The 26395-nt window shown below is 46.4% G+C and overlaps 2 protein-coding genes across 6 annotated transcripts in view; one reads left to right on the top strand and one right to left on the bottom strand.

Moving 5' to 3' along the window:
• KATNIP (katanin interacting protein) overlaps nucleotides 1-17945 on the bottom strand; it is a 239203-nt gene extending 221258 nt beyond the window's left edge. For all 5 annotated transcript variants that reach the window (XM_024985088.2, XM_059881579.1, XM_059881580.1 and 2 more), the window contains exon 1: nucleotides 17912-17945. Coding sequence is in view for 3 of the 5 variants with exons in the window: in XM_059881579.1 (XP_059737562.1) it covers nucleotides 17912-17918 (7 nt within the window). In the remaining 2 variants the exon portion in view is untranslated. The remainder of the gene's footprint in view (nucleotides 1-17911) is intronic.
• Nucleotides 17946-18176: 231 nt separating this feature from the next.
• The window catches only part of GTF3C1 (general transcription factor IIIC subunit 1), an 80185-nt gene continuing 71966 nt past the window's right edge, over nucleotides 18177-26395 (top strand). The window contains 4 exon segments of the mRNA NM_001193241.3: nucleotides 18177-18420; nucleotides 22459-22668; nucleotides 25307-25483; nucleotides 26221-26364. Coding sequence (NP_001180170.2) covers nucleotides 18200-18420; nucleotides 22459-22668; nucleotides 25307-25483; nucleotides 26221-26364 — 752 coding nt within the window. The 5' untranslated portion in view covers nucleotides 18177-18199.

The following is a 26395-nucleotide window of genomic DNA, read 5'->3' as shown; positions in this document are numbered from 1 at the left end:
TCAGGGAGGTCTAGCAGTCGGAAAGATGGCTGCAGAGCCAAGCAAAGCCCAGGGCAAGGGCCAGGAGCAGGAGGGAAGAAAGCTGGTTCAGGGTGGACACAGCAGACCCCAGAGTCCGGCGGAGGCCCTTCACGTGCCGGTCACACACACGCACGAGGATCCAGTCCAGGGGATTGCTGACATGTTATGAGATCTTGGATAACTCACAGGATCCAACAGGTTCTCTCTGGGCCATATTTTCTTTCATTTTTTTTTTTTTTTAATGAGAAGTAGGCTGAATCACCTAATGAGTTTGCTTTCCACCTCTAAAATTCTGTGATACCAATAAAGAGCAATAAAGAAAATTAGGGTGGGCAATAAAAAGAAAATATTAATGCAAAGAACAGAGAGCTTAACCACTGAAATTTGCAAGCGAATTTCTCTATCGGAGTTAATTAGAAGCTTCTTTATTCATTAAATTGGAAGATAATTTGCTTATTTTCCAGTGAAGATAATTCACTCTAATTATGCATGTTTGTTATCAAATGCCTCTGTCCTCTCATCACTGAGCCCCTCTCCTCTCCAGGTAGCTCAGTGTGGAGATGGCTCCTTCTCCCCACGGACAGAAGGAACCAGATTACACGGCGCCTGTCTACTGCACTTAGCTCCTCTGAGTAGCTTCCTACCAAGATCGACTCAGGGAGGGGGGAAGAAGGTGACATTAACATCAATATATGCTGCTTGCGAAATGAAGGGGCTGTTCCTCCGCATTTTGCAAGGTGACCCTGCCAGCTGCAGCCAGAAAACAATAAATAAGGCTAAATGTAAACACTACATGTGCACCTCACTTTAGAAAACAGATGTGGGCCTGGGGAAAAGAAAAAAAAATGACTGGATTGAATTGTTGTAAATACAACACCATTCTCCCATGTAGGCTTTCAGAGAGATTGTATCTGCACTTAGGATTAATTTTCAATGGTTGGAAGATTCTGACACTTCAGTTTTACTTTGCTCTAGATGCAGATAATAATGTTCATCACTGCCACTTAGAGGGAAGTTGCATTTTCCTTGGATGTTAGATTCTGCAGTCGGCAGGCATGGGAAAATCAGTGTCAAAATTCCCCTTGGAAAAGAGCCTTAAATGTCTCGTAAAGAACAGTCTCCAGGACACAAGATTTTATACCCACTGATGTAGACCTATGTGCATGTGTAATATTTGGTGCATTTGGAAATGCATGGTATGTGATAAAAGACATGCAAAATATAACTTTATGATATTTCTAATTAAACTATTTTTAATTTTTATGATCTATGCTTTTTTTTTACATATTCATTTTTATTTATTTATTTGGCTGTGCCACGTCTTAATTGTGACACGTGGGATTTCTGATCTTAGTCATGGCACGTGGGATCTCTAATTGCAGCAGGCAGAATCTATTTCCCCGACCAGGGATGGAATGCAGCTCCCCCTGCTTTGGGAGATGTGGAGTCTTAGCCACTGGACCACCAGGGAGGTCCCTAAATTATTACTATTGTAATTATTTCCCTCTATTTTTTTTGGCTTGGGGTAGGAGGAACTTGTCAGAGGTTGGGGCACGAACCGGGCACCAATATGATGAAGGTTAAATGTTCTGGACTGGAGAAGGCAATGGCACCCCACTCCAGTACTCTTGCCTGGAAAATCCCATGGACGGAGGAGCCTGGTAGGCTGCAGTCCATGGGGTCTCGAGGAGTCGGACACAACTGAATGACTTCACTTTCACTTTTCGCTTTCATGCATTGGAGACGGAAATGGCAACCCACTCCAGCGTTCTTGCCTGGAGAATCCCAGGGACAGGGGAGCCTTGTGGGCTGCTGTCTATGGGGTCGCACAGAGTCGGACACGACTGAAGCGACTTAGCAGCAGCAGAAATGTTCTGGACAGGACACCTACTAAGGTCCAGGATCTATGCACCAGCTTCATCTCCTGTATTCTCACATCCACTCCTCCAGGTCAGGAGTCAATAGGCTTTCTTTATAAAGGGCCAGAGAATAAAAAAAAAAAAAAAAAAAATTTACAGGTCATAGAGTCATGCAGTTTTAAGGTCTCTGGTGCAACTACTCAACCCTGCCATTGGAGGGTGAAAATAGCCATTGATACATGTAAACAAACCAGTATAGGAGGGCTCTCCAGGTGGCTCAGTGGTAAAGCATCTGGCATCCGCCTGCCAAGTAGGAGACCTGGGTTTGATCCCTGAAGAAGTTTATTTCTTCTGCTGTCCAAATACGAGGGCTCATCCTTTCTCATTTTATGTATCTATGTCATTTCATTTAAATGGCAAATATCCCACTGAGATGCCACTTCATCTCAATCATTGGGCTGGCAAAAATCCAGAGATGTGACAATATACTGCTGACGAGAGCTGGGAAGCAGGCCTTTTAGAGTACTGTTGGGAGACGTATAAAATGATGCAGGCGCTGTGGAGGGGATTTTGGCAACATCTTCAGAGAGGCTTTAGGCAGTATCCCTTTAAGCTAGCAATATCATTTCTAGGAATCAACCGGGAAGAAATACCTCCACAAACAGGAAACAAATGCACGCACGAGGTATTCCCTGCATCGTAATTTGCAATGGAAAGTATGAGAAGTGACCTATAAGTCTATTACAGCGGGTGACTGGCTGAATAAATACGGCGGATCCACACAAGGGAATGGAATACTGGGTGAGAGAATGGCAAGCTGATAAGACGGCCATATGTTCAGTGAAAAACTCGAGGGGCAGAAACTTGACATTATATGATTCTTTTCTCTGTGAAAGAGGGGAAATAAGACTGTATTGGTTCTATTTATACTGAGAACCACCTGGAAAGCACATGCACGAGAGCGACTGCTCAATGTAAATTTTTTATATTGTTTTTATTTTTGAAGGATTTAGATGGATATATTTCCTATTCAGGAAACTAAAATACTTTGCTGTACAGCAGAAACTAACACAACCATGTAAAGCAACTAAACTCCAAAAAAAAAAAAAAATTAAAAAGCAAGAAACAAAGGAAATCACACTATGATTGGAATTGGCATAAGAAATTTAACTAGTATATCAGAAAACATGATATATGTGAAAGTCACTCAGTTGTGTTCTGCTCTGTGACCCCATGGACTGTAGCCTTCCAGGCTCCTCTGACCATGGAATTCTCCAGGCCAGAATACTGCAGTGGGTAGCTATTCCCTTCTCCAGGGTATCTTCCCAACCCAAGGATCAAACCCAGGTCTCCCTCATTGCAGGTGGATTCTTTACCATCTGAACCACCAGGGAAGCCCAGAAAACATGATACATAGAATGCAACAACAACAAAAAATGTATTTTGGACTCTAAAAAAAAAAAAGAAACTAGAATAGACTTAAAATATTAAATGTCCAAAAGGTCTGGTTCAGATTTTTTAAAAATATAGTGAAAAATGCTGTTGACATTCCCAATCCAAGGTGCAAGGGAGGGAAAAAAAGTAAGCTTCCATGGACCTTGCTTGAAAGAAAGCACAATCGGAGGACAAACTGCCTTTTTTTTTTCTGGCTGCACCACAGGATCTTGGTTCCCCAGCCAGGGATCAAGCCCGCCCCCGCCTTCTGCCCACCTCTGCAGTGGAAGCCTGAGGCCTTAAAGCACTGGACCAGGGAAGTTGCTAAACTACTTCTTTCAAGACATCAGTCTGTAATGTGTAAGAGATAAGAATAAAATAAGGATGAAATATGGTTTCTGGACATTGAAACAATCTCTAAACTAAGCCAGTAGGCTGGTGGTGACCTGCTTGTTTATTTGAGGGTAAAGGTTTTTTTTTGTTTGTTTGTTTTTAAATAAAATGGCTAGACAAGGTGAGAATGGAAAAAGAAAAAAGGAAAGGAAGATTACAACCTGTCCAGATGGGTTGTCTCGGACTCATGATTTCCAAGTATTTACTGAGCACCTGCCACTGCCAGGTTCCTCCCCAGGTGACAGTTCTTGGAATTCCCTATCATCTACAACAGGCTTCCCTGGTGGCTCAAACCATTAAGAAACCGCCTGCAATGCAGAAGGCCCGGGTTCGATCCCGGGGTCAAGAAAATCCCCTGGAGAAGGGAATGGCAGCCCCCTCCAGGATTCTTGCCTGGGAAATCCCACGGACAGATGAGCCTGGTGGGCTATAGTCCATGGGGTTGCCAAAGAGTCAGGTATGACTTTAGCAACTAAACCAGCATCACCGTCATATGCAACAGCAAAGCCACGAAGCTCAGAGAAGTAAGGTAACTTGCCCAAGGTCACAGAGCAACAAAGGGAAAGAACTTGGGTTAGCAACCCGTCAGCCTAGCTGCTAATCCACTGCTCACTACACCTGGCAGTCTGCCCGCCTGTCCTTCAACTCCAGGAATGGGAGTGCCCCAGCCCCACTGGCCTTCAGCCCCATCCCAGCTTTCTGAACCTTGATCCTGGCTTCTACCTACAGCCTCTGCAGAGACATGTGTGACAGAAGAAAACGGCAGGGTGGGGACAGGGCTGAGCCCCTGCCCAGCTTAATGAGGAATCATGATTCGTCTCCAGCTGCTGGTTTCCAGGCAGAAATGTTGGCTCAGTTTTGTCGGGTGAGATTCTTCCAGAAGAGCACAGTTTTGTGAAAAAGCTTCTAATTTTTAAATGTTGACAAGCAATTAAAAAAATGTCAGTGCTCTGGACAGGCCCAGCAAAAGAGGCCTCTTGGGACTTCCCAGGTGGTCCAGTGGTTAAAACTTCGCCTGCCAGTGCAAGGGGTGTGGGTTTGATCCCTGGTTGGGGAACTAAGATCCCACATGTCTCATGGCCAAAAAACACAAAACCTAATACAGAAACAATATTGTAATAAATTCAATAAAGACTTAAAAAAAAAAAGAAGAAGCCTCTAGTTTCTAACCTAACAGACAGCTAGGGCAGAAGATGGGAAAATCCCTCCTCCCATTACTTCCTCATCTGTGTCATGGACCCTTTCTTGTGCATGTGGGTGGGGAGAGACCTCTTTAAGGAAATCTCATCATAATAACTAAAATCTATTAGACAAAGAGCATGACTGTTTGGGAGCAAAGTAAACAAACATTGGCTCCGAGACACACTTTCCTCTTCAAATTCTTCTTGTGCACCTCCAGGCTGGTTCTGTTCCTTTGAGTTCCATCCTGTTTTCTGAACACCCGAAACAATATCCCTGTCACTCTTCCTTTGCATTTTCTGTAGAAATGAAATTCCCAGGGCCCAGTTTACTGCCAAATTACCTAAGATAAACAAGTCATGCTAAGATCCTCTTTTCCTTTCCAAACCTAAACAGCAGCTGGCAGCTAGAAATGGTTATTTATAACCTGCACACCGTTCCACTCATTTGCTTGGTTTAGAAATGCTTAGCCGTGCATTCTCTGGCTGGGCTTTGTAATCAGATGAGAGCCTGGGGGGGATGCTGTGCGGTGGCTAAGAGGCTGGGCTCTGGGTCAGCCACTCATTACCTGTTTGTGAGTCCTAATAGTTCCGACTCCATTTCCATCCATCTTAAGGTTAAGGTAGGACATGTAAGGGACTTCCCCCAGGCTCCAGTGGCTAAGCATCAGCCTTGCAATGCAGGGGTCTCAGGTTCAATCCCTGGTTGGGGAGCTAAGGATCCCACATGCTGCAGAGTAACTAAGCCCAAGAGCCGCAACTGAGCCCATGTGCCACAACTGGGACCCGAGGCAGCCGAATAAAAACAAACAAACAAACACAGAAGTGTCCTGCACATAGTAGGTACCCAGCAGTAGGAAACTTACTTAGTACTTAGCAGCAGAGGAAACCTTAGCTGTTTCCTCTCCCAGAAACAGCTGTTCGTGGATCTCAGGGAGTTCTGGTGATCTCTGGTACCCAAACATATCCTCAATCTGCCACTTCCTCTCCATCATCCCTTTGTGAACTCCGTTATCTCATCAATAACCACCTGGTAGATCTCCAGCCTCTGCTATTCCTGGCTTCCCCCCCAACCCCACCCCAGGCAGCCATCTAAAAATAAGACCTCATCATTCGCCTGCTTGACCATCCTCTGGTGTATTTCACTTTGTACACTTCCCTCTTCCCTCCTTTATGTTCACACCTCTGCAGCTCCCAGTCTTCTCCCTGGATTCAGGATCCCTTCCTGCCTCGGGGCCTTTGTCCTTACCCCGTAGGTCTTCTTGTCAATCAGGTCTCAGCCTAAAGGGACCCCCTTGCTCAGAGAGGACTAGCGCCCAGCTCTCCCGACTTTGATCTACACAGCACTTATCTGATCTCTTTTTGTGATGATGCGGTCTGCCTGCCTTACTAGATATCAGCTCTGTGAGATCAGAGGCTGCTGGCTGGCTTTTTTTTTTTTTTTAACTTACTGTATTACCCACACCTGGAACAGTGCCTAGAATGGAGTAGGCTTGGGGAGACATTTCTGAAATCGATGAATGAGTGAATGACCAAATATCTGAATGGAAAGGCAGGAGGCATGATTACGAACGGCTATAAAGACTTCATCTTCTCTTACAATGTGTTTTCTTGACCCTTTCCCCTTGCTCTTTCCGGGACAGCGAAATGAAATATGACAAAGTAAGTTTAATACACCATTGGAGATAATTGAAAAATATTGATTTTTTTTTCATTTGAAATAGTAAAGATAAGTAAATGCCACACATCTGTAATCTAATTGGTGGTCTCTGTGAGACATGCTTCCTAGGCTAAAATGGACTTTGGTCTACCTCTGTATCCATCATACAAGCTTCCAAACTTACTCCCATGCCACACTCCCCCTCCTCCCATTCCAGTTCCCCGGGGAATACAAGTGAGGCCCCTGGATTTGTGAAAATATGTGTATGTATATGTGCATTCAAATTAAAGTGTCCTTTGGGTATTTTCACCCTCTCTCCAAACTAATAGTATCTTGGAAGACATGAGACTGTGCAGAAGATCCCCAAATTCCCAAGGAAAAAGATGCAATCCTTCCCCTGACAGCTAATTTTACTGAGAGCTCATTAAGTACTGGGAACTGTTCTAACTGAATTCACTTGGTTCTTGCAACAGCCCTATGGGAAGATCCTACTATTAAACTCCATTTTACAATTTAAGAGTCTAGGTACTGAGATGAAGTAACTAACCCCCACCCCCTACCCCCCACCCTGGGCTGAGATCACATGGCTGGGAAGAGGAGTTCCAGAATTTAAACCCCTTTAGGTCAACTCCAGGATGAGTTTGAGCAAACTCTGGGAGATAGTGAAGGACAGGGAAGCCTGGCATGCTGCAGTCCATGGGGTCACAAAGAGGTGGACACAAGTTACCAACTCAACAACAACAGGTGAGCATCAACAAGAAGAGAAGGAGTTGTGTTGTTTGTCTCTAAGTTGTGTCTAACTCTTTTGTAACCCCATGGACTGTAGCCCACTGTGGGATTTGGGATTTCCCAGTCAAGAACACTGGAGTGGGTGGCCATTTCCTTCTCCAGGGCACCTTCCTGACCTAGGGATTGAACCCACATCTCCTGCAAGTCTCCTGCACTTGTAGGCAGATTCTTTACCCCTGAGCCACCAGGGAAACCCTTGAAGAGAAGGAGAGGAGAGTCCAAATTCTCAGCCCTGGTTTTTATGGTTCCCCTCTGCATGGTTAAAATAAAATCTCCATCCCAATGGAAGCAGGAGGCAGAACTCCCACTGTGCAGGCTCACTGGGAGAAAGGCTTTGTCGTGGGGGTAGAAAGAGATCTGGGCCTTGTTCTCCCACTCCTGGGCTACCCGTCAGGGGTTTTTAACCACCCACCTCCTCCCATGCCATGGCCTCCACATCTTATAAATGATAGTGATCAGACTACATTCAAAGTCACTTACTGGCTGAAACCAGCCCATATACATTTGTCTGGTCTCCAAAAAACAATGTTTTTTTTCCAGCTAACATTTAAAACTGGGCAGATTTCACATGTATAAATCCTGAGTTCTGGATTCTTTTGAAAAACTGAAAAATCAGTTGACATGGGGTCTGTGTTCCTGCCTAGCAACAGTTGTTGGGAGCTGAGGGCAATGGCCCGCCAGATGGCGTGGTACCCTCTGGTTCCTTACCCCCACCCATCTCCCCAGTTGTCTCTCTGCCACTGAGGTCAAGTCCAAGTTGCCATTTATCAGCAGGTCTCACAGTTTTTTCCCTACAGTAAAGATGCAAGTGAAGGTTCATGGGTTCACGTTTCTGGGAGAATGAATCATTGTCATCATAAGTACTTACATGTGTACTTTTTACGTGCTAACCCTTGATCTAAGGGCTGGGCAGCTATTAATGTATTTAATTCTCACAACAACCTTAGGAGGTGAATACCTTTATTATCTCTATTGTATAGATGACAGAGGGCTTCCCTGGTGGCTCAATGATAAAGAACCTGCCTGCCAATGCAGGAGACTCAGGTTCAATCCCTGGGTCAGGAAGATCCCCTGGAGAAGGGAATAGCAACCCTAGGGGCTTCCCTGATAGCTCAGCTGGTAAAGAATCCACCTGCAATGTGGGACACCTGGGTTCAATCCCTGGGTTGGGAAGATCCCCTGAAGAAGAGAAAGGCTACCCACTCAGTATTCTGGCCTGGAGAATCCCATGGACTGTATAGTCCATCGGGTCACAAAGAGTCGGACACGACTGAGCTACTTTCACTTTCTAGTATTTTTGCCTGGAGAATCCCATGGACAGAGGAGAAGCCTGGGGGACTACAGTCTGTGGGGTCACAAAAGAGTTGGACACAACTTAGCAACTAAACAGCAACAACATAGAGGACCGAGACGGAGGAAGCCACAAGCTTTAAGAAATTAGTAGACGGCAGATTTCTTTAGGAAATTCCCAGATATGCAAAATATATTCAGGTGTTGAAAGAACCTGACGCAAAGCAGCATAATGAAACAAACCCTGGCTGCCGCTGTGTTATATTACCTGCCCGGTCCCTGCAGGCTTCTACATCTATGACATCTCTACAGGATCTTCAGGGTTCTGAGATATATCAGCATCCCCAGATGGGATCCTAGACTAGATCTGTCAGGTCCCTTCCAGCTTTAACCTTCTGTGATTTTATGTGGGTTTATACAATGTATCTAATTATTTTGGGCCTCTTTGGAGAGGACCCACACACACACATACACACATCATGAAGTTCAAGTTCACTAGAGTTTAGAAAAGTGTCATGGTCCCTGCAGGGGTCCAGTGGTTGGTGACTAGACATATGTGATGCTGCATTCACCTGTAGCTTTACTATCCCCGAGGGACGTAAGTCAGGGGCCGTGTCTGAAGAATCCATCAGCCCAGGGTGGTCAAGGTAGCATCAGGCTCCAAGATGAGATGGGAGATAGCAGTGACCGGGACTTCACTGGGATAGAGAAGGGGGGAGCATAGGAACACTAAATGAAAAGTAGAGGAAGAACAAAATACAACTAGAGGCTCTGGGGTGTAGTAAAGGTAGCTAGGCTAGAATATAGTTAAGACGGGTTGAATGATTGCAAAGTACAAAGTCTGGATGAACCATCCTTGTCCACCAGAAAAACAGAAACCAGCCGAGGTCTCTGGAACTTGGCCTGGAGGCTTGGCTACAAGGGCTTTTTCTCTGCTTTATGGAGACCAGCCAGAAATTCACTAAGGATCAAGTAAATGGGCTCATCTCTTTCCTGGTTACAATGTCAACCCAGCAAACACTCATGGGCATCTCCCTGTGCCAGTCCTTGGGCCAAGTGTTGGGCATGCAAAGAAACAAGAGTGGGTCTCTCTCCCTTGCACAGAGAGGGAGAAAGGTGCAGAGCCCAGTAACCGTGATCTAGCACCACTCCTGAGAGGTCATGGGATCCAGAACCACGTGAGAGGAGCTAATTCCACACGTGACACCAGTCACTGTTAATCTATGGCATGAAGTGACTTGAGAGAAGGGCACGGCTGGCAGGGAGCAGAGAAAAGGCAAGGCAGGGAGGTGGGAAAGGATACTGGAATGATTGAGGCCAGCTTCCCCAGGTGGCTTGGCTAGGGGTTGAAATCACAGATGCCTGAAGGCCAGCCCAGTGTACTCAATGTAAGAAGTAAACACTTGATGACTGGCACCACCAGCCAGAAGACTGAGTCAAACTGTCATCGCAAGTCCAAGGTCAAGAGGGTGGCCACTGTTTAGTGCTGGAGGACTGGGGCTGTGTAGGAAGGCAGGCCCTGTGGGGCTAAAGCTCCACTTTACTGGGAGACATTAAAAGTCCAGGTTTTATGGGAAACTAACCCTGACTATACATTGGAAGGACTGATGCTGAAGCTGAAGCTCCATCTGATGGAAAGAACTGATTCATTGGAAAAGCCCCTGATGCTGGGAAAGATTTAAGGCAGGAGGAGAAGGGAGCGACAGAGGATGAGATGGTTGGATGGCATCACTGACTCAATGGACATGAATTTGAGCAAACTCCAGGAGATAGTGATGGACAAGGAGGCCTGCTGGGCTGCAGTCCATGGGGTTGCAAAGAGTCGGACACAGCTTAGCAGCAGAACATTATTTTTAAATGTAGGAAAACACATCTATAGCCCCAGTATAAAGCCTCTGAGCATGGGAATGGGTGGGTGAGTATCTGAAAATGACAGGGATGGGGGCAGGGGGTGGAGGGGGACACCAGCAGGCCAACTGAGGGATAGGGGAAGGGAGGGGACAGCTTCCCCAGGGAAATTCTCTGGTTAAAGGTTCTATGTCCACAGGGCAACTGTTCTAGGTCTACAAGGCTCAGGCTATTCAAAACCCCATGGGGCATCAATAGTCAGCCCAGGGGTATTGGACAAGGTATGTGGAGGACAAGGATGCTTTCTTATTCCTACACAAAGTACTCTATAAACAGCTCCAAGCTCCTCCTTCTAACCACCCATGTTGCTTCTTGTAAGCCCCCTCCTACGTGGGAATAGAGGAGCAGCCTCAGAGTCCAGGGAGAGCTGGGAAAGTAGTTCGGGATGGTGTCTTTTAAACTGTGTTTTTTCTTTCACCAGCCTAAAGGGCAAGCCTCGCTTGCAGACTCGCTCCCCAGGCTCGCAGACTCGCTCCCCAGGTGTGAGAACCGGGTCAGCACTGGCAGGGACAGGTCTTTGATGACACACTAGAATGTAGACTTTACTCAAACGAGTCCTGGTTCTGCCACTGACTAGCTCGTAGTACAAAATGAGCATAATTACAGCAGCATATTGAGCCATCGAAAGGACCAAACTGAGTCCTCTGCAGCTGATGTTGGCAAACTCCTCCTGTGAAGGGCCAGACAGCAAATATTTTTGGCTTTGTGGGCCATATGGTCCCTGTCTCAATGAGTCAACTCTGCCACTGAAGCATGAAAACAGCCATGGACTGTGGGTGTACATTTGTACATAAATAGGTGTGGCTCTGTTCCAATAAAACTTTATTTACAAAAGCCAGCAGTGGACCAGAGTGCTTTGGGCGTGGGGAACACCTTTACAAATGTTATCTTCTGGGGACCACCAAGTTGGACTAAAGTTATGTTTATGTATGGCTTTCTCACCCAACTCTGAAGTTCTTAAGGGAAGAGAATATAAGGCCTCCCCTTTCTTTTCTCCCAGATTAAAGCTAAAAGAAGAAGCAAAGCACAGTGTGGTACACGCTAAAGTGTACAGGGATTTTCAAAATGGTCCCAGTTAATACTAGGGCAGGACTGTAACTTCAAATACCTACAGGGGCCCACGTAGCTATCAGAGGCAACGAGGGAAGCCAGCCAGGTCGGGGCTGTGATGGACTGGAAAGAGATCTTCTCTTCTTAGGGGGTGGTCTCCACATAGCTCCCGCAGAGGGAACTCCTGCCATGCTGAATTTCAATTTGATATTAACTTTATTGATATACATTGGGATTCATAAATTGACTTTTCCAGTATTTTAAAAAAAAACACAACTGGAGATTTATGAGAAATCTTCCAGTTTTTCAGTGGTGACAACATATTCAAAAAAATTGAAAGAAAAAAATTATGGGCCAAATAAATATGCTCGTGGGCTGACTCAGCCAGAGGCTCTCAGTTTGCAACCTCTGATATAAAGATTTCATTTTCAAATTTTCTCCATCTCTGTTTTTTAAGGATAAAAAAAATTGTAACTTATGTCTTTAAAAATCAACTTTACAGAGAACGCGGAGAAGAGTACACTGAGCTCCCAGCCCCTCTTCACCTGGATTCAGTCTAATTCATCTTGATGTCTCTGGATCCCAGTGCACAGGAGGCGCTGAAATGTGGAGTCACTGAAAGAATGCCCCAAAGAAAAATAAACAAAACAGAGTGTGCCAAGTTCCTGTGAGCTAAAACTCCAGGATGGAATGAATGCTGAGGAACGGCAAGGGAAAAGAAATCAATCAGATAGAAGGACTGAAGCCAAGGAGGAAGGGGAACAGAACCAACACACAGACGACATGGACCACACATTTATTTTGCCTGCTGAATGCTTTCTTTGTTTTATTTTATTGTTATTATTATTATTTTGGCTTGATTTATTTTCAGTAGGAAGAGAAACAGACAAATCACCAGGACCCCAGGTAAACACCGCCCAAGGACAGAAAAGATGAGACACGGTGACAGTGTACTTTCTGCAAAACCATACTAATTCAACTATCACCCGTTTTGCAGTTTGGGGTTATTTAGACAAGCGAGGCTAAATTTCATGTTGGCATTATTAATTCTTAGAGAAAGTTTGCTAAGCAAATGAACAGTATAAATAGGGGAGACGTCGAATATTTGCTCTGGGGGGAACTAAAGCAAACGCGTAGCTTTAAAATCCTATCTAATTATCTTGATGCGCTGAACTTTTGTCTAATTATCATGTTCCTGCAAAACTGAGGAGAATTTTTTTTTTCTCTCAGCTATCTCGTATTTTAAAAGAACGCGGGGGGGAGTTCTGCTTTGACATAAAGGTGAACATTTTCAGAGGCAGAAGACTCCTACACTGCCAATTTACTTTTGTGTAAATAAACCATGTCAAACATTGGGATTTCTTTTAAACAAAGAGTGAGCTAAGTGCCAAGATTATTATTTGTTAGCGAGCTTCGCCAGGTTCCCTTCTCCCTCTTTTGTCAGCAGTACAGAAGAAATCTGCACAATGGCAGGTAATAACAGCATAACCTCCATGTAGGAGTGCTTTTCACACGCCAGATTTGGAGTAAAGTGTGTTTGCACATAAGTCTCCTTGAATCCACAATTATAGATTCACCAACGAATTGGCATACAAAACAAGGCAAGCTTCAGTATCATCTCCACTTTATTGACAGGAAAACTGAGGCTCAGAGAAACTGAGACTCAGAAAACTGAGGTCAGAGTATACCACTGAGATCCAAGTCCAGAGTTATTTGGCCCAGAAAACCTACGAGCATTACAATACCTTCATCTCAGAGCCAGACAGAATCTGCCGTAAGCCAAACCCAATGAGCTAGGGGAAAATGTTGTGAAAAGCTATGGTGATTAGCACAGGTGGAATACACCAAACTACAATCCAGTCTGGGGATACTTCGCAGATATTTAAACTTCTGTGAGATTAGGAAGTAAACATCTTTCTAACAAGGCTGGGCTTGGCTTATCTATCTAGTTGGCTAGAATCATAATTCATCAAGGTATGCTTCACTTTACCCAATAGATATGTGCCTGCAAAACTGTGTAGAGATCAAAGTTTATAAAATTGCAAAGGAAAAAGGGATCCTTTGAATGCTAAATCTAATCTTAGGGCAAATACTTTCTTAAAGAGAACAATTTTTTTCTTTTTATAACCAGTCTAAAAGGGATTCCTTGGTAGCTCAGCTGGTAAAGAATCCACCTGCAATGCAGGAGACTTCGGTTCAATTCCTGGGTGGGGAAGATCCCCTGGAGAAGAGATAGGCTACCACTTGAATATTCTTGGGCTTCCCTGGTGGCTCAGCTGGTAAAGAATCCACCTGTAATGCGGGAGATCAGGGTTTGATCCCTGGGTTGGGAAGATCCCCTGGAAAAAGGAATGGCTACTGATTCCAGTATTCTGGTGGGTCGCAGAGAGTCAGACACGACTAAGCGACTTTCACTTTCACTTTTCAACCAGTCTGAAAAATGGACAGGTTCCTCTGCCGGGTCATAATAATGCTCTAGGAGTGCTCAGAAGATAACAATTAGAAGTGACTGAACAGACCTCTTGCCAATAGTCTATAGCAATGTTTCTCAAGGTGTGCTCCACAGATCCTGGGAGGAAGAGGGGTTCCCCGAACAATTATTATCTCTATTATAAATTCTAAGACTTTTTCTACTGGGTCAGCATTTGCACTGATGATGCAAAAACAACAGTAGGTATTAATAAAACCGCTTATAGCTTGAGTGGCTACAAGGCACTGGCACCATACTGTACCAGTAGTCGTTATTTTCTTTAGTGCCATGACTGACGACAAAACAGACAACAAAACATTTCCACTTAAGAAGGTCCTGTATATGGTCACCCTACTTACTTAACTTCTATGCAGAGTACATCATGAGAAATGCTGGGCTGGAGGAAGCACAAGCTGAAATCAAGATTGCTGGGAGAAATATCAATAACCTCAGATATGCAGATGACACCACCCTTATGGCAGAAAGTGAAGAACTAAAAAGCCTCTTGATGAAAGTGAAAGAAGAGAGTGAAAAAGTAGGCTTAAAGCTCAACATTCAGAAAACTAACATCATGGCATCCGGTCGCATCACTTCATGGCAAATAGATGGGGAAACAGTGGAAATGGTGGCTGACTTTATTTTTCTGGGCTCCAAAATCACTGCAGATGGTGACTGCAGCCATGAAATTAAAAGACACTTATTCCTTGGAAGGAAAGTTATGACCAACCTAGATAGCATATTCAAAAGCAGAGACATTACTTTGCCAACAAAGATCTGTCTAGTTAAGGCTATGGTTTTTCCAGTGGTCATGTATGGATGTGAGAGTTGGACTGTGAAGAAAGCTGAGCACCAAAAAATTGATGCTTTTGAACTGTGGTGTTGGAGAAGACTCTTGAGAGTCCCTTGGACTGCAAGGAGATCTAACCAGTCCGTTCTAAAGGAGATCAGTCCTGGGTGTTCTTTGGAAGGACTGATGCTAAAGCTGAGACTCCAATACTTTGGCCACCTGATGCAAATAGCTAACTCAATGGAAAAGACCCTGATGCTGGGAAAGATTGAGGGCAGGAGGAGAAGGGGACGACACAGGATGAGATGGTTGGATGGCATCACCGACTCGATGGACATGGGTTTGGGTGGACGCCGGGACTTGGTGATGGACAGGGAGGCCTGGCGTGCTGCGGGTCGTAAGGAGTCGGACACGACTGAGCGACTGAACTGAACTGAACTGATGAAACAGGAAAAATTAATTTTATTAAACCTGAACCCATGAGAACACTTTTTTTTTAATATTTTGTGTGAAAAAATGAAAGGTACACATCAAACACTTCTGCTATAAGCCAAAGTACAACAGTTGGTCTAGAAAACACTTGTGTGGTTATTTAATTTGCCAGCTGAACTAGCCAAATATTTTATCAAATGTCATCTTTACTTGAATGAACAACGAAAAGACAAACTACAGTTATTCAGACATGAGTCTGTGGCAGACATTTTCTTAAATACAAAAAAAGTAAGCCTGTCTCTTTTTGGAAACAACTGACGATGTTTGTTGCCAATGAAAAATCTTAAGCTTTCCAGTGGAAATAAGTAGGAAACTTGTTTAGTCTACACTTTGAGTTTAATAGTTTCCCAATACTTAAACTCCTTTAAAAAAAAATGATAGGAATACTAAAGGAATGTAATTTTTTGACATTGTGTAATGACATGCCATTTAATACTACATAAATGGAATGTCATTTCCAATGTCAACATGAAGATTTGCATAAATCAGTGAAATAACATTTTCCAAATGACCAATGCTAATATTATGAAATCATACATGGGTAAAATATGCAATCAAAGGGCAAGATAGACCAATGGGTTTTAATGTAACAGAGTACAAAAGTTCACTGATATGGTTTCAGATGCCACATTGTGGCTGACCTTCGAGAAATTACCACTTGCTAAGTTTTGGAATAGAATCAAAGAAGAATGTCTATAGTTATATAAAATGGCAATTAAAATATTCCCTGCCCCAAATATATGTCTGTGTGGGGCCCCATTTTCTTCAAATACATCAGCCAAAGTAACACCACCACAGTTTGACTGATGAAGCAGAAATGAGTCTAGCTATTTCCTACTAATCCAGGTATTAAAGAGATTTAAGAAAATGTAAAACAATACCACATTTTCTACTGATCTTTTTGGTGGGGAATATAGCTTCTTTTCATTAAAAGTATTATGTTCAGAAGTAATGCACTTATTATTACTTTTAAATGAACTGATACATGATAAATTTAAGATTTTCTCAACTTTCATTTCTGATATAGTCAATATCACAGACATAATACATACAAAGCTCTTTTGAGGTAAGAGCATAAAGGCATCCTAAGTAAAAAGAAGATCTGAGTTTTGATGTTCTATAGCAACATTAACATGGACCTTTCCACTGGGCAAACTGGTGAATGACATTTTATAGTACCTCTGAAGTCCAAAGGCCAAAGATGTCTTTTAAGCGTAAAACAGATTATTCAATTAAAATTTTTTTCCATACTGTATTAGGCAGATATAACAAAGGAACAAACTTTTCAGAAGTGAGGGACAGTGGTGTAGTGGGAAAAATTATTGGTAGTAGACTCTACTGGTGTGCCAGTAGGTACTACTGCTAGTAGACTCTACCAATCTCTCTAGACTTTAGTCTTCCCATTTATAAAATGAGATATCAGGGTAGCCTATTTTTGGAATCATAGAATTCTATGATTCTTATTGAAAGTGAAAGTGTTAGTTGCTCAGTAGTGTCCTACTCTTTCTGACCCAATGGACTGCAGCTTGCCAGGCTCCTCTGTCTATGGGATTTCTCAGGCAAGAATACTGGAGTGGGTTGCCTTTTCCTACTTCAGGGGACCTTCCTGCTCAAGGGATAGAACTCAGGTCTCCTGCATTGCCGGCAGATTCTTTACCATCTGAGCCACTGAGGACGCCATGATTCTTACTGAGGATCCCCAAATGATGGCCCACAGGTTGCATCTGGCCTTCAGCATGATTAGCCATCACAGCATTTTGAGAAGCACCCCCGAGGAAAATAATTGCTTTGAGCTGAGTGAGAAGCTTCTCTTTCAGAAAAGAAATTGACTTTTAATCACAGCCCAATCCAGCCCATTAGACTTGCCCCTGCAAGTCTGTATTTGCAACTTCTGGAATGAAGGGCTTCTAAAATTCCTTCCATATCTCTAACTCCCTAATTCAGCTCCAGAGCCAGTGCCTGGGTCCCTTTCTCACTCTGCCACTTGATGACTTTGATTTGGGGTAAGATACTTCAACTTCTCTGAGCCTGTGTCCTCATTTGTAAAATGGGATAACACTCAAAAAATTTATGAAGCTTATCGAGCTGCTTGACAGCATTTACAGAGTTCTTGGCACGGAACAGTATCATTAACATCAAAGCACAGAGAGTATTCCCTAGTCTCCCCCGACTCCCATCCCCAGTAGCTGATGATTGCACTACCCTTGTAAATGCCTACCCTCATTAACTCCTATATTTCATAGTTCCACACCCATGACACACAAGACCCACCCCCTCAGACCTCTATTTGTTGTTGTTGGTTCCCCCCCACCCACCCACCCTAAACCCTTTCTCTGATGCCCCGGCCAGTACCGGGTCCCAACACAACCACAGGCAGCACAGTGACCAAATCACTGACCACTCCCCCCAGCCTCCTCTTCCCATCCCGGACCACTTAGGTTCCCTTTCCCTCCGACGACGACTCCCTTGGTCAGGCAGTGATGGTCCAGGGGTCTGTGGCCTAGGATTCTGCCCTGAGGGCCCTCAGGAGGAATGGTAGAGTAATTGCCCGACCTCCCGGAGGGGCCCACGGATACTCACCGTCCATCTCTAGAGGCGGCGGTTCCGGGAGCTCGAACCGGAAGCGGCCTCTACACTGTTTGAAGTTCCCCTGGTTACTGCGGGGTTCCGGACCAATAGCGGAGGAGCTCCACGGAATGAACCCGCCCCCAAAGGGAGTGACGTTACGATCTCGGTCTGGAACTCCTCCTCCGGTTCCCGGGTCCGCCCCGCCTCCCTGGCTGCCAGTCGTTGTGCGCAGGCGCCCTGGACCGGGGCCCTTGGCGGCGTGGTACGCAGGCGCCCCGGGTGCAGCTAACTGAAGTAGCAATGGACGCGCTGGAGTCGTTGTTGGACGAGGTGGCCCTGGAGGGGCTTGATGGCCTGTGCCTTCCCGCGCTTTGGAGCCGTCTGGAGACGCGAGTGCCGCCCTTCCCACTTCCTTTGGAGCCCTACACGCAGGAGTTTCTGTGGCGGGCCCTTGCCACGAACCCGGGCATCAGCTTCTACGAGGAGCCTCGGGAACGACCAGACCTCCAGCTCCAAGACCGGTCAGCGGCCTGGCCCTGCGGGCGGGAGAGGGCAGAGCTCGGGGTCTGATGGAGCTGGGAGGCTGCCAGGTTCTTACGAGAGGGGAGAGAAAGGAGTGGAGCGGAAGGAAGACCCGGAGCCTGCTGGGGGGTGGGGGGGGGGCCGCAGAGTAAGGCTGATTGGGGGGTCTTCGGCCTGGCAGGGCCCAGGCGTCTGATGGAGTTGGGGGATCGCCTTGTGATGTTCCATTATGTTCGCGTGTGTTTGGGGTGATGATGAGCAGAACTGGAAGGATATGCTTTGGGAGGGTATGCTTTGGGTTTTAAAGAGTATTTTCTTTGAAGTGGAGCTTAGGATTGAAGCAGTAAGGCTGTTCAGATCAAGACTAGAGACCAGTTGAAATCAACAAACCTTTATGGAACATTCATTCAGTGCTGGATTAGAGAGCAAGTTTAGCAACACCAGCAACAACAATAATGATAGCTAACATTTATTTATTGCTGCTTATGCCTTGGTGCTGTGGGCTTCCCAGGCGGTGCAGTGGTGAAGAAATCCCCCTGCCAAGCAGGCAACGCAGGTTTGATCCCTGGGTCAGGAAGATCCCCTGGAGTAGGAAATGGCAACCCGCTCCAGTCTTCTTGCCTGGAAAATTCCATGGACAGAGGAGCTTGGCGGCCTACAGTCCATGGGGTCACAAAAGAGTCAGACACGACTGAGCGACTGAGCACAAACACATAACTTGGTACTAGGCAATATCTTGTTCCTGTTGTTTCAGGAGATTGAACCCATTTTATTCTCGCATTGACCCTATGAGGAAGGTGCCCTTTTCTTCCCCATTTTTTTTTGTTTGTTTGTTTTTGTTTTTTAATTTTTTTGGCTCCAGTGTGTGGCTTGCGGGATCTTAGTTCCCCATCCAGCACTGAGTCCTAACCACTGGACTGCTAGGGAATTCCCAGCTATCTTCCCCATTTTGCAGCGGAGGAAACAGTGATGGAGAGAAATTAAGTCACCCATCCAAAGTTACGGACGTTGTAGGTGACTGGGTGTTGATTCGCTTCCCAAAGCTGTGATTTTTTTTTTTTTTTTCTTTTTGTTTTGAGGGTCAGGTTTCCAGAGGGAATACTGTGTAAAACAAGACTTAAAGGTTGGATTTAGGTAGCCAGTTGGCAGAATTTTTCTAAAGGAAGAGAAATAAGTTTGGTTGAAGTGTAGAACTGGAAGTAGTGAATGAAGAATAATAGTTGACATTTATGTATACGGTTATTGTAAGCAGGGACTGTTCTAAGATTCTTGAATATACTAAGTACTATTTATACAAAGCAGGATATTCTTATCCCTATCTCCTTCAAGAGAAAGAAAACTGAGACACAGAGAGAGTCGTCTACTAGCAGGGGCAGAACCTAGAAACTGAATCCAGGAAGTCTTGGTTCAGAATCCAGCCTGCCCTTACCAATTGGACTGCACTAATCCATTTAAAGCCTACACCACCAAAGGGAGGGTCAGACTAGAGGCAAAGAGTGAAGCTGAGAGATCTGTAGTAATCCACTCACGAACCAACAGTCAGGGTTTGGCTTTCCATGCTGGGCGTGAGAATGAAGAGAAAAAGCTGATGGAATCAGACATGAGGCAGAAGAATCTGCAGGATTTGGTGACTGGTTGGGTGTGGGGTATAAAGAAAAGTAGGTCTGAAGGATGATGCCATCCAGTTCCTGACTTTTGGGCATCTGAGTGTGTTACTTGTTGTCCAGTTGCTCAGTCATGTCTGACTCCTTGTGACCCCACAGACTGCAGTACACCAGGCTTCCCTGTTCTTCACTATCTCCCGCAGTTTGCTCTAACTCACTTCCATTGAGTCAGTGATGCCATCCAACCATCTCATCCTCTGTCATCCCCTTCTCCTTCCTTCAGTCTTTCCCAGCATCAGGGTCTTTTCCATTGAGTCAGCTCTCTGCATCACGTGGCCAAAGGATTGGAGTTTCAGCTTCAACATCAGTCCTTCCAATGAATATTCAGGACTGATTTCCTTTAGGATTGACTGGTTTGATCTCCTTCCTGTCCAAGGGTCTCTCAAGAGTCTTCTCCAGCACCACAGTGTATGACAGGCCAATAATCAGAAGACAGGATGTTGAGGCTAGAAATAGCGACTTTATTCAGAAAACTGAGCATCCATGAAGATGGCAGGCTAGCACCCTTGAGTACCAGATTCTTGAATGCCAGTTTCTGTTAAGGGTGGAAGAGGTGAGGCAAAAAGTTAAAAGGCCATTGTTGTTGTTGCTGTCCTCTAAGTTATATCCAACTCTTTTGTGATTCCATGGACTGTAGCCCGCCAGGCCCCTCAGTCCATGGGATTTCCCAGGCAAGAGTGGGTTAGGGCATCTTTCCCAGGGCATCTTTCCAACCCAGAGATTGAACCTGTGTTTCCTGCTTGGCTGTCAGATTCTTTACCTCCAGGCCACCTGGGAAGCCCCTGAAAGGCCATTAGTCTTGCAGAATATCTCTTGGTTGGGCCAGCATGAGAAGTAGTTGTTTAGTTGCTAAGTCGTGTTCGACTCTGACCCCATGGACTGTAACCTGCCAGGCCCCTCTCTCCCTGGGATTTTCCAGGCAAGAATACTGGAATCTTGCAGACTATCTCTTGGCTGGGCCAGCAGAGGAAAAAGGATGTGCTAATTTCTTATTTTCTGCAGCCATTGACAGGTGGGCAGGGTCAGAATGCATCCCTGTGAGCTGAACAAAGGCAAGTCAGTTTACCATTAGAGCAGATGGGGGAGTGGGGGGTGGGTTGGGGCAGGTTCCCCTGAGGCAAGCCATTTTGATTGCTTACAGCTATTGACAGCATCCTTTTAGTGATTATATTAACAAAAGCAACGAATGGCAAAGGTTAAATAAAAGAAACAGATCCAGGTTTTGCTCTTCCCTGTTAAAATTGATGACTGCTACCCTTTGCTGTGATGGGGACACAGAAGTGCAGCAGGGAGGCTGAACCTGGGGGAAAGTGGGGAATATGCTGAACGAATCTTGAAACACACTGGAGATTCTGGTTGGTCAACATCTAGCTTTGTGGGAGGGTCAGCAGGTCAGAGAGTGGGACTGAGCTGGGCACGTGGAGTCACCCCTGTGACTGGTAATGGAAGCTCTTGGCCAGGACCCTCCCTGGGAGAGAGTGTAGTGTGGTTGGAAGCCTTAAGACATGGCCCTGGGGTGGATGAAGGCCCAGGAGCCTTCAAAAGAAGCCTGGGATGTTATAACTGGAGAGCCAGAGGACAGCAGGCCAGAATGGCCTGAATTGACAAGGTGTGATTTGAGAATGGAGGGTTAAGTAGTGCAGAGGTTACAGACAGGGCAAGAAGGAAAGGCACTGACAAATGCAGATGGGATTTGACAGGCGCAGGATGTGAGCAGGATTCCGAAGGAACACTTGACAAACGTAGCTGACTGGATAAAAGAAGCACAACTCAGGATGTCTCCATGGTGTTGATAAGAGGCCACTGGGAGAAAAAGTGGCCGTCATAACTTTGGTTTTGATCTCATCAAACATGACAGTTGAAAACAGGATTAGTGTTTAGGGGCAAGAAACAGGGCTAAGGATTTGATGGTGAGAATTGTTAACATGCCAAGTGATAATTGAGAACCATAAAAATGGGTGAAAGTGGAAGAGGGGTAGTTAAAGAGATGGAAAGGTGACATCTCTGAGTAGGGAAGCCTTGAGACATTAAGTCCAAACTTGATGGTTTGGAAACCAGGCACAGGATTTGCAGGGAAAACGAAAAGCAAGGAAGGTGGTGGGGCCAGGAAGGTGGTTCCAATTTCACCATTCATCCTTGCGGGTGAACGTGGAGGCTCCTGGGAAGATCTGTGTTGTCTGGGATGGAGACTCAGAGACAGTGCTTGTCAAGACGTCCCGCGTTAGGAAGGCAGGGAGACCAGGGACTCGTACTCCCTCTCCCCGACCTCGGCCAGAGGTTGTCAGAAGAACACACCCAGCATGTGTTACTTCTGAGGCTGAGCTGCAGTTCGATGTTTGTGCACCCCCCCCCCCCACCACCTCCCCGCCTTAGGTATGAAGAAATTGATTTGGAAACGGGCATCGTGGAGTCCAGGAGGGACCCGGTCCCTCTGGAGGATGTCTACCCCATTCACATGATCTTGGAGAATAAAGATGGCATCCAGGGCTCATGCCGGTACTTCAAGGAGAGGAAGAACATTACCAACGACATCAGAACCAAGATGTTACAGCCCCGCTGCACGATGGTGGAAGCCTTTGGCAGGTAACTCGTTTGCACTGTGGGAGACCGGTGGGCATCGTCCTGCTTTGAGCTGGGGTGTGTGGTCAGTGCGCCAGGACGGGGTGCAGCCCCGGTGTTCTCAGAGCGCGTCCACCCTGCCCTAACTAAGCCAGCCCTCTGCCTCATCACTCCGCTTCCTTTGGGGCTGATCTTGCTCGGGCTGGGGTGGGGGTAGGGAAGGCTGCCTTTCTTTTCCCTTTGTGTCCAGGTTCCGTCCTTTGTTGCTTAGTGAGCAGTCCTTTTGTGAGTCTTCAGTCAGGGTCCTGATTTCCCAAGCCCCTCGCCCCATCCCCACCTCCCTTCCTCCTTGACAAACAGGGAGAAGCTTCCAGCGTGAACTCACCTTGCTGCCACCTTCTTCCTCAGCTTGCAGGCTTGGCCCCCGTTTCCCTCCTCCCTCACCTCAGAGGAGACGGAAACCAGGCCCTGTCTCCGCCAGTGATTCTCTTCCTCTCTTTCTCCCCAGAACCTTGTGCTCTTTCCCGCCTCTGTTAGCTGGCTCATCTTTCTCCTTTATTTTCAGCTTTTCCCTATCCACACTGCTTTCTCCCCAGCCTGACACTGTGATTTGTTCGTCTTAAAACAAGACCCTCTCCCCACCTCAGATCCCCTGTGACTGACTGTTGCTGGAGCCAAGCTTCTAAAAAACAGCCACACTCGCTCTCTGTCCCCCTGGATCCCCCCTCCCCTCCTGGAGCTTTGCAGCGCCTGCTTCCTGCCCCTGCCCCACCGGGCTTCCTGCCTCCTCAGGAACCCCCCTCTTTGAGAGCTCTCCCTGGTGACAGCCCACAAGCTCTCTTCACACTCGTAGGCCCGAACTGGGGGCTCCTTGTACATGTCATTTCATAACCCCAGTCTCAGTTATCACATCCCCTTATAAGTGATTTCTTTTCTTGTCTTTCTCTTCATTAGACTGTGAGCTCCACAAAGGCAGATGCCATTTTTTATTTATCTTGGCATTGCTGGTTCTTTGCATGGCATTTAATCAGTGTTGGATAATTTGATGACCACAGTCAGCAAATCAGGCCTCGGGCACGAGTCCTAGAGTCAGCTACTGGGAAAGGTTGGAGTTCCCACAGGACGGGGGTAAACCACCCTGAATACATTTTTAAAGCAGCGAGTCGGTGTCCCTGTTTTCAAACTTTTCTCAGCTGAGCTCTTCCATTTTAACTTAATGAACCTGTTTCGAGGACACAGGTCATAAGTTTGTGACGTGCAGACCCAGAAAGGAGACTGTCTTGTCCATCATGCGTATTTGCTGCCTAACACTCTTTAGAGATGGACCGTAAAGAAGACTAACTGGGTCACAAGCAATGCGAAGGAAGTTGCAGTTAAATGAAAACATTGGCAATCTCAGCTTTTTACTTTTTGCCTGCTCGGTAGGAGCAGTGGAATCATCTGTTTTTTGGCGGTGGGAGGGAAACAGGAGGAAGAACTGTCAGGCTGAGTGATGTGAGTGAAGACAGGCCTTAGGATCAGGCATCTGTAAACCACAGGCTGGGAGGAATAAATGCTGCCTGTAGATGGGAGGGCTTGGGAGCCCGTGGGCTCTCATACAGACCTTTAGTGACTTACTCCCCTGGGAGAGGGAGCTCCTCCAGCTGGTGTGTCTCTATGCCAAGGAGTAAGTAAGGATGGCTTCTCTGCCATCACACCCTCGTGGGATCTCTGCGGCAGGGCTGGGACCCGAGACAGTCTGCCCAAGATGACCATTTATTAATAAGTCAGCAGGCAAGGCCCCAGGGCGGAGTCTCTTTGTCTTCAGCATTGGGGACTATTCAGCTTCAGCAGAGAAGTCTATATCCCAAGCCAGGGCTTCTCGAAGCGCCTTGCTGGGATGGGGGCTTGACCTCTTTTGCAGGCATTATTTTTCACACACCCAGACTGTAGGAGGAGCTAATGGTTTGTCCCAGGGTCTGCTCTCAAGAACTGCAGGTTCACCCATCACACAGGGCACTGTTCTTGACTCTGAAGTTTTGTTTTCTCAGTCCAGTTCAGAAGGCGAGTTCGTTCACTTAATAGATGGTTACAGAGGCCCTTCTGTAACCATTGAAGACACTGAGGATGTCCTGGGGACCCAGATGACAACCTGCCCCCCTCCCACTTAGGGTGCTTATGGCAGGAACGTGTGCCCCCCAAAATGTGGCCATTTCTAAGAGTGCCAGGTGTGTGATGAGTCCAGAAATGGTCAGAGGCAGGGATGGCCTTTTGGTTAGCATTTTTATGGAGAATTGAGGTGTTGGTATCTGAGCAGTGATCTAAAGGATGAGAATTAGTAGCCTAAGGATGAGGTGGGCAGAGGACCAATGGGGCCATTGTGGGTGCAGAGCCAGGCAGTGGGGGTGTGTAGAAGGTTCCAGGCTCTGGTGGGGAGTAGTCTGGGTTTGGGTCCCAGGCCCTGGCAGGACTGGGAGGGGTCCGGGCAAGGAAGTGGTGAGACTGGCTCTGTTCCCCCTGAACCCTCTTGTGATTCTAAGGATGGAAACTTCCTTAACTGGGGATTGTGAACCTCTGAAGAGAAGCAGGAAACCATGGTTCACTAAGGTTCTGCTTTTAAACATTTCGATTTTCTTAAAAAAATTAAAGTGATTTTTTTTCCTCTGTGGCTTCTGGTTTGCAGGTGGGGGAAGAAACTGATCATTGTTGCCTCCCAGGACATGCGGTACCGGGCCTTGATCGGCTTTGAGGGCGACCCCGACTTGAAGCTCCCGGACTTCTCCTACTGCATCTTGGAGCGGTTAGGCCGGTCCCGGTGGCAGGGGGAGCTCCAGCGAGACCTCCACAGCACTGCTTTCAAGTAAGAGGATGCTTTGCTATTCTGCTGTAAATGTCGGGGCTCCCTGACCATCAGGCCCTGTCACCTGGGCAGTCCCAGCATCTGTGGTGGTTGAAGGCATGGTACTTTCTCATTGAAGAGACCCTGGAAAAAAAAACGAAAAGGGGGGACTTCCATGGTGGTCCAGTGATTAAGACCCTGCCCTTCCACTGTAAGGGCCACCGGTTCAGTCCCTGGTCAGGGGACTCAGATTCAGCATGCTGCATGGCACGGCCAAAAATAGGAAAAAAAAAAAAAAAAAACAGACCCTATGGTGACCATAGAATTTATTGTTCAAACTAGATATTTTGAGAGTGAAAGGTGGAGCTGACCAGAAGGAATGCAAGGCAGTGGGCATAAATTGAGCCCATCTGGCAAACCAGAATGCGTGGTCACCCTAATTATTGGCTGCTATATGATTAGATGCCCATGTCTTGTCTGATCAGCTCCTTGCTAACCCGCCATCCCTTCCCACTCCATTCCTCAGTCCTCTGCACACACGCGCCTCCCACCCTGTCTCCCCATCCACCTCTCGAGGGGTCTGGAGTGTGCCTTAGGTTGGGTTGCTGTCCATGGCCATTGTCACATAGCAGCAGCTCTCCTAGGTTGACTGGATGGGGGGGAGAGGGTGGGGATGTGTCTCTGGTATTCACGTCTTCTGCATTGTGGGGTGAAAGTAACCAGCAAAGCAAAATGACTGCTCTCTTCCTCTCCTCCAGGGTTGATGCTGGGAAGCTTCACTATCACAGGAAAATTTTGAACAAAAACGGGCTGATTACTATGCAGTCCCATGTGATCCGATTGCCCACTGGGGCCCAGCAGCACTCAATCCTCCTCCTCCTGAACCGGTTTCACATGGACAGGTACAGTGTAGACTCCAGAGCGCTTCCTTAC

The sequence above is a fragment of the Bos taurus genome, chromosome 25 (assembly GCF_002263795.3).
Source record: "Bos taurus isolate L1 Dominette 01449 registration number 42190680 breed Hereford chromosome 25, ARS-UCD2.0, whole genome shotgun sequence".
NCBI classification, from domain to species: domain Eukaryota; kingdom Metazoa; phylum Chordata; class Mammalia; order Artiodactyla; family Bovidae; genus Bos; species Bos taurus.
The sequence above is the reverse complement of the archived record's forward strand: the minus strand, read 5'-3'. Positions and strand labels throughout refer to the sequence as shown.